This window comes from Athene noctua, chromosome 7, assembly GCF_965140245.1.
Source record: "Athene noctua chromosome 7, bAthNoc1.hap1.1, whole genome shotgun sequence".
NCBI lineage: Eukaryota > Metazoa > Chordata > Aves > Strigiformes > Strigidae > Athene > Athene noctua.
This window is the reverse complement of record NC_134043.1, coordinates 25,154,567-25,165,268: the sequence shown is the minus strand read 5'-3', so window position 1 is coordinate 25,165,268 and position 10,702 is coordinate 25,154,567. Positions and strand designations below refer to the sequence as shown.

Below are 10,702 nucleotides of genomic sequence, written 5' to 3'. Positions count from 1 at the left end.
CATCAGATGGAGTTCCCAAAAGCTAATGTGCACTCACAATATCATCAACCAAACGGTCTGGGAAGGAGGAGGGGGGAAATGAAGCGACTCTGCAAAACACGTTGGCGAGCAAGACAAAATTTCCCAAAATACCTGACATAGACCACATTTCACTTCTATCTTAAAAAAAAAAAAAAAAAAAAAAAAAAAAAAAAGACAGACCAGATTGATTTAAAGTTCCTGGGGTGGGGGGGCGCAGGAGGAGGAGGAGAAATGTATGGGGGACTAAGGGGGCAGGGGAAGAATAAAACCAGACCAACCGAAAAAAAAAAAAAAACCAAAACCAAAACAAACCAACACCTCCCCCCAAAAAACAACCAAAAATCCAAACCCAAAACAAAACCCAAAAGCCCCAAACTCAAAACTAAAGCAATATCCCCCAACTGTTTTTCTACCCCAGCGTTAGTCTCCTTTATTGCCTTTCTCCTTGTTCATCTTTTTCATTTTCATTCTTCTGTTCTGAAACCAGATTTTGACCTGTCTCTCAGTGAGATTTAAAATCCTAGCTACTTCGTAACGGCGGTCTCGAGTGAGGTACATGTTAAAGAGAAATTCCTTTTCCAGTTCCAGAGTTTGATACTTTGTGTAGGGACAACGCTTTTTCCTCGTTGAACGAGCGTGGATCCAGTTTGCTGCAGGGTTATCTGGAAGAAGGGAGGTATATAGGGAACGGGGGGCGGGGGGGAGAGAAAGGTCGTTAAATTAATTTAACGAAGGATGGACTGTTTTCACAACTTTGGAGGAATTATCATAAAAGCCTTAATGCCCCAGTCTGTTTACTGTACAAATGATGTCTTGATGGTAGGTGGTTATGTGGAGTCTTTTATGGGTGCTTGTTGCTGCTTGCGCTGGGGTAGGCGTCTAGACGTTTTTATAGGTTAGTAAAACTATCAGTTTTGCACATTCGAGCCTTACAGGTTTCGGCAATAAATCAAAGGGGCAATTTCTTTCTTTCTTTCTTTCTTTCTTCTTTCTTTCTCTCTCCCTCTCTCTACCCCTCTCTGCCTCTCTCCCTCTCTCTCTCCCCCCCCCCTTTTTTTTTTTTTTTTTTTTTTACTTACTTGGGTCAAGTTGCTGCTGTTTCTCCTCCTTCAGATCGCTGCTCGGGCTGGGGTTGTGGCTGCAAGCGGCGGGGTCCTTGGAGCTGCCGGCAGCCGCCTTCTCTCGGGGCTCCTGGAGGAAGGAGCTGCACGTGTACTCGGGCACACCGATCCCCTGGGACTCCCGGGACGAGGAGCACTCAGTCCTTTTGGAGGAGGAGGAGGAGGAGGAGGAAGACGAGGAGGCGGCTGCTCCCGTCTCCGGCTTTATCCCGTAGTGGCGCCCGTTGGAGGAGCCGGAGTTGGACGCGGAGCCGCCGCTGCCGCCGCCGCTGCCGCCGCCGCCGCCGCCGCCGCCGCCCGGGAAGCCCGGGAAGGGCTCAATCCAGGAGCGCACGTAGCGGCCGGCGTCGGCTGCCCCTAAGTGGGGCTGGTGCATGTAGGGGTGGTAGATCCCGGTCATTGCCGCAGACGGCTGAGGGTGAACCGTGGACCAGGAGGTGGAGAACACGGTGGATTTTGGTGCAAAGCTACAGGAGGAAAAATCTGAACTCTCTGCAACACCTGATGGCCTGGAGGTCGCACTGTGACCTCCCTGGACGAATCTACTCCCGTAAACTTCTTCGCTTTCATGGCCTATGAGAGAATCGACATAATAGTTACTTATGGTGCCACTAGACGACATTTTAGGCTCCCCTCTTAGTCATATAAAAGGTTACACTGTTAACTGTATATGATACCCTCCCGGAGAACAATCGTAGTATTTTGCAGACTGCAACCCTCAACCATTGGTTGCGGAGCCCACGTGATCATATTTACCAATACTGCGAGTAAATCAATCCGCTAAACTGGGGCTGCTGTGATTAAAAAAAAAATCATCATCAACAACGGCCCCGCACAGCGCGCCGCGCCAACTGCGCGCCCGGACCGCGCCGGGGCCGCCCGCCTGCCTGCCCTGCCTGCCCTGCCTGCCCGCTTGCCCGCCCGCCCTGCCCTGCCCTGCCCGCCTGCCCGCCTGCCCGCCTGCCTGCCTGCCCGCCTGCCCTGCCTGCCTGCCCGCCTGCCCGCCTGCCTGCCTGCCCGCCTGCCCTGCCCGCCTGCCCGCCTGCCCTGCCTGCCCGGGGCGCGGCGGGCGTGGCCGCGCTGGCAGCCCACGGCCGCGGCGGGCGCGGACTATTTCTTCACCTCCTTTGGGTGATTTCTGCCATTCATTTCTTAATCAATGAGAGGCAGGGTGTTTAAATAAATCCAACAGCCTTGGCTTGCTAATCACACTCCAAGCTGCTGAGGAAACCCGCTGGGAAAGGGGGATTCTTGCCTGTAAAAACAAACCATCGCAAGCTGGGACTGTAACGACTTCTCATAAAACAGGAAAATGTTACAGTAAAAGCACATTGCGGTACTTCCATATTTCAGAGCATGTGCGGGTATTATTATCCGCTCCCCCCACCCCCGGACAGAAAGTTTCCATGGAAAGGATACACTTTTTAAAAGAGATGCCCATTGTGTTGTTCTAAAACAGGTGGAAGACCTCTGTAATGATTTTATGCCTCTCAATAAAAATTTTATGAGGTGTATTTGATTATAGATTAATGTGTCCCTAATAAAATGGACGGATGGAAACAGCAAAGCCTGTGTCTCCGAGCACAACTGACGTGTGGCTGAACACATGCTCCTGTATCTGCGAAATTTTGGGGCTACGCAGCTCGGACACAGCCCCCCCTTACAGTGCCCAGCGCGGCCCGGGAGGGGACGCGGGCAAACGCTGCCCAGAGGAGCGGAGGCAGGCGGCGGGCAGAGCCCCGTCCGCCGAGGGTCGCGGGGCTGCCGCTGCCCCCCGCTCGCCGCCAGAGCTGCCTCCGCCGCCCCTAGTTCAGGGCGAGCCCGGCCGGGCCGAGCTGGCCACGTTCAATGCCTACGTGAAATTTTTGCCCGCTTTGCTTCCTTTTCCTTCCTCCCCTCCCTCCCCTCCCCTCCCCTCCCGGTCGGCCCGGTTATCCTTCCCCGAGCGAAACGGTGCCCGGTTAGTATTGAAAACTCGATTACCCACGGTCTTCTGCCCGCGCCTGCTCTCCCGGGCCGGGGACGGTGTCTGTGTCGGGATCTGGAGGAAACGCACAGGGTTAGCGGAGAGCCCGCAGCACGGCCCGCCGAGGGCACCGGCAGCAGCGCCGCGAAAACACTTCCTACTCCCGGGCCCTTATGAGGAAGGGACTGAAATTCCTGTTTATTTAATGATTTATTACTCTTAGGTTGTTTTCTTCCTTTTCTCTTCTCTCTCTTTTTTTCTTTCTCTCTTTTTTTTTAAAAAAACCCCTTTTTTTTTGTCATCTCACTTTGACATTTTCCTTTGCGTCTTCATACCTGTCTCATATTTTTCTCTAGAATCGGCGTTTGTGGGATGACGAAGAATTACCCCTCGCTTCACACAGATATACATTGATAAAGCAGGCACATTAGAGTGACCCTCCTTTTTTATACACGTTAAACACTTAGTATGGATCCAGCTAATTACTTCCCACTGCTGAAACTTCTTTAGTGATGTAGCGAGTATCTTTAAAGGAAAAGAAAAGACGGTTTAAATGTACGCAATATATACAGAGGGGGTTTTTGAGCGCCGTTTTGTTGTTTGTTTTCGAAACGAGAGCAAGCACAAAATACCTACGTGCTTGCGGCTCCCGCAGCTTCAAAATGACGATGCATTGGTTTGTGGAAAACAGACCTCTACCCTACGAGTAAAAGTGCACATGAGAAAGCATTGGCTTAAATACCAGCGACAAGAGAGCAAAATGCAACGCCACCAGCTGCAACATGAGCAGTATCAGTGTCACCAAGTCAGACAACATTGGCACCATCTTGCCTTTAATTTCTTGATTTAGCAACTGCTTAGGGGAGGAATGGGCGTTGATTGTGAGCAAGCTGGTTTCCCAGCGCAAACAGTAGCCAGGCTATTTTTCCAGTACTGTTTGAAGGTGAAAGTATGCCCAAGTATTTGCACTTCAATTTGGAGTCATGTTCATTTGCAAGCCATTTGCAGTTCTGCTTAGTATTTCTGCTCACACAGGCGCTCACCCGCGCTCTCTCACACACACGCCCTTCCTCAGCTTCCAGCGCAGAGCCCTGATAATAGCATTTTTCAGCTATGTACAGAAAGGGTTAAGAGTCGTGAACTTCATTATCTGGATGTGTGCTACTGAAATGGAATTGCGCGAAATAAAACCATCTCTGAGCAAACAGAAACGGTGCAGGGTGACAAAAGTAGGTCCGAAGAGGCTGGTGTACTTCTGTAAACACACTTGGGAGCGTTTCTGCTCAAAAAAGACAACCTTGCCAGATGTTTGAGGGAATATTTTCCCATCCACCATCTTCTGAAAGCTCTTGAGCTGACCAAGCGCCGAACTCCTTAACATTTACTTATACCCAGCTTTGCATTTGGTATGATGGTTTGGTTTTTTTGTTTTGTTTTGTTTTTTTGTGTTTTTTTTTTTTTTTTTTTAAGCGAGTAAAGACACGAAACCAAAGTCTACACATTATAAGCACGCAGTGATTTTTTAGATCAACACACGAACGTCAAATAAAATGACATACATATTGCTGACAGCTTGTAGTAGAAAGATTTTTTTATCACTTACCATTTATGAGTTGATTGGATGAGGATGTCCAGTTTAGGTCATAATATTTTACTATGTTTTTCTTTTTTTTCCCTTTCTCTCTCTCTCACTTTTCCTCCCCCCCCCCCCCCCCATTCACTTTGTCAGACTGCGAACATCACACAACATTTTATCAATTAATCATTTGTTTACAGGCACAATTATAAATGAATTAGGTTTACATCATTTCCCGCCCCAGTCTCCACCCCACCCCTAAAAAAAGGAAGGGGGGGTGGGGGAGAAAGAGAAAAGGGGGGGAAAGAAAGAAAGAAAGAAAGAAAACCAGGCAGACACACACAAAGACCAGAAAATGGCAAAGAAGGTACATCGGTCCAAAGAGCTGCTGATAGAGAAGGATCAGGAGGCCGTCCTGCATCCGTGCTTTAAACATTTGTAGAAAACCAAAGGAACCGCAGTAGTTTACAGAGTTTATTGCATTATACATGCGAACAGAACATGCACAAGAAGGACATATTGCTGCTGAACGACTACTATTCCACATATGCACCACAAGGAAATGTCTACAATGGAGAAGAAGGAAATATTCCATTTTACGAAGGACAATCTCTAAGTTCATTTGCGAGGATAGTTACATTATAATGTGCTTCTCTTTCCCCCCACCCCCAAAGTTCCCGCCCCCCCCTTTTTCTTAAAGTATTGAATGTACTCAAAACGTTATGGCCCGTGTAACAGCCCCACATAAATACCATTTTGTTAGTAAAAACATGAAAAAGTCACATTGCTTGGATGTTCGACAGTTCCAATAAGTTAAGACCAAATGATAATATTCAATAATAGTTACCCTGCATTACGATGAGAACAAAAATAAATTACACGTGCTAGGTTTTATATATACTCATCATAGTAATACATATTCACTTGCAGCGCTAAAAGAAGGACGAAGAGTCACATTCTATCAGAAAAAAACAAACCAAAACAAAACAAAACTGGAAAATGCCGGGTTTTGCCAGAGTCTCTCCTGCCTTTAGCAAGTGGCGGTGCTGTGCCCATTCCTCACTGGTGCCCCCCCCGGGGTTAGGGTTTAAGAGAAGGTCAGATTAGCGGTCAGTTCCCGGATTCGGTTCTCCCTGCTCATCTTCTTGAGCTTCATTCTGCGGTTTTGAAACCAAATCTTGACCTGCCTGTCAGTGAGGTTTACGCTCTTACTGATCTCTAGACGGCGCTCTCGAGTGAGATACATATTGAATAAGAACTCTTTCTCTAATTCCAGTGTTTGGTGTTTAGTATAAGGACACCTCTTCTTTCTGCCACTCTTTGCAGTTAGCCAATTGCTTGTTGGAGTATCAGACTTGATTTCCTCTATCAAAATCAAAGAAGAAGAAAAAAAAAAATCAAAAATACCTCAGGCTGTTAGAGTGTACCCTTGGCCATGACCCCTCCTCTGCAGTGTTTGGCAGATATGGTGGATGTGGGCATTAAACACAGCCCGGGTGAGGTGTGGGCACAGCGAGGGGACCTGCTGCCAGGCTGGGCTCGCCCGTCCCCACCCCACGGCACCCTGCCTGGTGGCCGCCCTGCGCCCCTGCCCCTTCCAGAAACGGGGTCCCAAGTTTTCAGCTGGCGTTCAGCATTTCAACAATATTTGACCTGCCGTCAGCCCCATGGACACATTTTAACGGGTCTACCCTCGCCGTGGCCGCCTCGGGCTCCCACGACACTTGCTACGAAAATATCCCAATTACCAAATATCCTCGCCCTGTATTTTGAAGCAGCATCCCCCCAGCCATCAGCTGAATTACACAAGCACACCTAGGAGCAGACCTAGACGTTTTCCCAGCCCAAAAGATATACAAGAAATTAACACTCTCTGTCTCGGATTTTTTTTTTTTTCTTTCCATTTTTCTTTCAGATTTTTTTTCCCCCAACAGAAAGAAATTTGCCCCACATCAACCTAGACCTGGGCTGTTAAACACAACTGAGATAAAGAGAATCTCCATGCACACGTAGGGTAAAAAATCGACCTAGAGGTTGCAAAGTACATTTTGATAGAAGAAAATTTTCCGTTTTAGGATTCTTCGACACACGCCGTTCGAAAGGAAGGCTTTAGTGCACTTTTGAAGGGAAAATAAAATCAGATTACTACCACCTTTAGCTTTCAAACGCATTTCAAAATACTGTTGCACTTTTGGAGACCAACCCAAGGTTATCTAAAGCACCACATTGAAATATTTCACCTTTGGACCAGGCAGATAGCGGGCTGCTGCTTTCATTGTGCATTTGTTTCCAACTTTACCCAGCCTGGTAACACCTATTCCTCACCTATTTTAATAGGATCGTAATTAACTTTAAATGCAATCAAACCGCAGTAAGGCTCAGTGGAAAAAAAAAAAAAAAAAAAATCAGCGAAATATTACGAGAGAAAAGTTGAGCTGGTCGTATTTTACAACCTCCAGACCTGCTTTTTTAGAGGTATGGGGCTGCTTTTGGCTGCTGCAGCGCACTAAGGAACACACGGCTATATTCCCCGCATCACAGAGGCAGTCTGCATGCACGAGAGAGGCAGATCTCTACGGAAAATCTTTGGACCCTTTTGTGTGGCATTTTTGCCTGCCCAAATCTTCAGAGACAACAGCACCTGCAGCCCGATACTCCTTAGCATTAAATGTGATGGCTGTGATGCTCGTTAGTATATTCGAGCGTGCTTTATGGTGCTGGCGTGTTGGAGTTACACCACGGCACGGCTTAAACTCGGTAATACAGACCTTTACTCTCCTTCTCCTGGACTTCTGGGCTGGACACGGAGCCTTCGGGCAGGCAGCTCCGCTCGTCTTGCAACGTGGACTTGGGCTCGGGACTTTCCACTTGAGAGACTTTAGCGGTGCTGTCTTGGTTGGTCGGGTTTTCATTCATTTTCTTTTCCAGCTGAAGTTGAGCAGATATCTGCGGTTTGGAGCTGCCGCGAGGGTTTAACTGTAACATTACAGTTGAACTCGTTTCAGGGCTATTATTGTACTCTTGGGTTTTCCCAGTGGCGTAGGTCTGGCTCAGTCTAAAATATCCTGGGACGGGAACCTCGGGGTTCTCAATGGGGCATGATTCAGACACCAGCCTCTGGTAGGAAGGGACGTCTGCAGAAATGAGTTTGGATCTCTTATCGGAATACATGCAGCAATTGCTTTCTTCTTTAATATTTGTAGTGAAGGAACAAGTGGGGACCTGCTGTGTAACAGGTTGCTCTATTCGACAAGATCTGTTCGGGTCTGTCCAAGTGTCTACTTGAGGTATATAAGGATGTACATTCATACCCATATTTTGGTGATTAACTTCTCTTTTAGCCAGAGACGGAAGGAGTCCACAGGTTTGCATCCCATACGTCCCAATGTCTGTGCTAGGTGGCATATACATGCTGGCGCTGTTGGAGTAGAAACTGTCACTCCTGCACGCACTGATGAGAGAATCTACTAAAAAAGTATTAGCGGCAGGAGAGCTGTTGGGAAAGGACATTTTGGGGCGGAATTTGAGGAAGAGAGATTGTGTCCTTTGTAGGCTGACATCTCTAGGAAAACATTCCCGTGTAATTGCGGATGCCTCCGCGCGACCACATGACAGGCGGGCCAATGGCAGCGCCCGCCGCCCCGCGCCCCGCCGCCCCGCCGCTGACGCGCCCCGCCGCGCCGCCCCGCCGCGCCCCGCCGCGGTCAACAGCGACCCCTAGGCCGCCGCGCCGGCACCGCACCGCGCCGCGCCGCGCCGCGCCGACCGGCCCGCCCCGCCGCCCCGCCGCGCCCGCGCCCGCGCCCGAGCCCGCGCCCGCGCCCGCGCTGCGGCAGCCGGACCGGGACCCGCGCCCCGCGCCGCACCGCCCCCCCCGCCCCCCCGCCCCCGCCGAGCCTCCGCCGGCGCGGAACCCCCCGCGCCGCGCCGCGCCGCGCCGCACGGCGCGCGGAAAACCCGCGCCTGCCCGCGATGGCTCCTGTAAAAGCCCCGCTCCTGACAAGTGCGGGGACAAAAGGTTGCGGGATTTATTAATGCGTATTAAGGAGAATCAGGGGCGATCAATAAAAGCCTCATCTACATTCTTGGGCTACTTGGTAATTTTCTTGCTTCTGAAGCTTTTTCAAGAGTTATACCCTCTGTTGCCGCGCACGGGAAGATATTTTATTAACAAATCAATCGAGACTTTGTAAAGGATAAGATTAATAGTTAAGATTTAGCATAATGGCGTTCGCGTTATGAATTATTGAAAATTATACTATTGATTTTTTTCCTCGCTGCTAACCGAGAAGGTCAATTTTTGTTTTAACACAAATCGTCAAATATTAAAAGCTAGACTTTTGTCATAACTCGAGTTTTATAGGGAGACTACATTCCAAAATTATTTTACAATGTTCTCTCCCGACCGCCTGGGAAAAAAAAGGGGGTTTTTCACTTGCCCTGGAAACCGTCATAAAGATAATTTCTCCTCCTGTAGTATTGCTCATTAAAAAACATACAGAAACTCATATCCTCACCGCAACTCTTCGAGCAACTTTTTATTTCTTTTTCTTCCTTTTTTTTTTTTTTTTTCTTCTTTGAGGAAGAATGATAAATGTATCTGTATTATTAAAAAAAATACCGAATGTAACAGTAACTTTCTACGTGGCAAATCAGATTTTTCCCTCCCAATATTTTAAACGTGTCTTACTGTTTTTCCCCCCACTTCGTACCCATATTTACACCCGCGGCTATTACATTTTAAATAGTGATGGTACAAACTGTTTATTACAGTTCTTCTTTTCCTTTCCTTTCTTTTTTTCTTTTTTTTTCTTTTTTTCTTTTTTTTTTTTTTTTTCCCCCCAACTGTTCACAAACTGGAGTATTTCTTATCTGGGACTAATGCTGTCAAGAACTCTCACCCAGACAAAGTGAACTTGTTGATAATTTTTCTTTCAGATTCATCCGCCTGTTTATTTTGGGCCTTTCTACCATCAAAACACCCTTTCAGACCCCCAAGAGCAGGCAGCACGTGAAAGGATTTTTAAAAATTTAAATGCGTCTTTCGCACGGCTGAAAACATGCGTTTTCCACTAGCGTGGGTTTGAATTTTCCCTTGTTTCCTGGCATTTGGCTGTTTTGCACTTTAGCGTACCCTTTCCACTGCTGGAAACAATAACCCTATTTGAAATTTCGCTGTGGCAATGAGACAGACCTTTTAAAACCTTATCGCAGCTGTTCAAATACAACATCATTGTCAGGTTAAGAGCCAGTGTCTTTTATAGCTGCAGCCTCCAGCTTCTGGGTTGCCGGAGAGTTTAAATATTACCTTCGTGATATTCGCTGCTTTCAAGATCTGTCCGCAGCATCCCCTGCGCCTGGCGCAGCCCCCTGCCCTCTCCGGGCACGCTTCACCGCCACCGAGGGTTGAGCAGAGAAAGGGGCGCTTCGGCGAGAGCTCTCTTTAAGATCATTATCAGAGCCATTGCTAAGATTTGCCTGCGCCGGGGAGAAGCTGCAGCGGAGCCCACGACGCTCCCTCCGAGCGCCGCCGTCCCCCCCGCGCTTTCTAGCAATTTCCTCTTCTTCAACAACAGCCCGGACAACCCACCGAGTTTAAAGAAACAAAATACTATTTTCCTTGACGCAGTTTAAGACTCGACTGTTAAATCTAATCAGGAATTTTATGCCCATCAAATGGCTCTTTCATAACCTTTATTTACACTTAAAGAAAAGGGGGTCCCAGAAATATCCCAGCTGAAGTATTAGCCCAGAGGTTTGCAGCGGGTTTCGCCCCACAGTAAAGTTAAAACAATAAGCAAATGCTGAGCTGCTTTCCACGCCAGCCTGACTGGTGCTAGAGGAGCTGACTTCTTGGCTCCTGATGAGACATGAGGGCTCTTTGATTTTTTTAATGGAAAATATGAATTTCTTGCATGTCACTACACGGATACTCAGATGATGGTTGTGATGATAATGATTTAAATATCCTACTCCGGACTGGCAAACGGCTCCGTTTTGACCCTTCGCTCACGATAA

The 10,702-nt window shown here is 48.1% G+C and overlaps 2 protein-coding genes across 2 annotated transcripts; both read right to left on the bottom strand.

The window, feature by feature from the left end:
• Positions 1-245: 245 nt before the first annotated feature.
• On the bottom strand, positions 246-1,764 carry HOXD9 (homeobox D9). Its single transcript, XM_074910870.1, has 2 exons — positions 1,101-1,764; positions 246-683 (listed from the first exon to the last, which is right to left on the bottom strand). Exons 1-2 carry the CDS (start codon positions 1,762-1,764, stop codon positions 442-444), a joined length of 906 nt encoding a protein of 301 aa, XP_074766971.1. The 3' UTR covers positions 246-441.
• Positions 1,765-5,771: 4,007 nt separating this feature from the next.
• On the bottom strand, positions 5,772-8,194 carry HOXD10 (homeobox D10). Its single transcript, XM_074910843.1, has 2 exons — positions 7,453-8,194; positions 5,772-6,049 (listed from the first exon to the last, which is right to left on the bottom strand). Exons 1-2 carry the CDS (start codon positions 8,192-8,194, stop codon positions 5,772-5,774), a joined length of 1,020 nt encoding a protein of 339 aa, XP_074766944.1.
• Between the last annotated feature and the right edge of the window lie 2,508 nt (positions 8,195-10,702).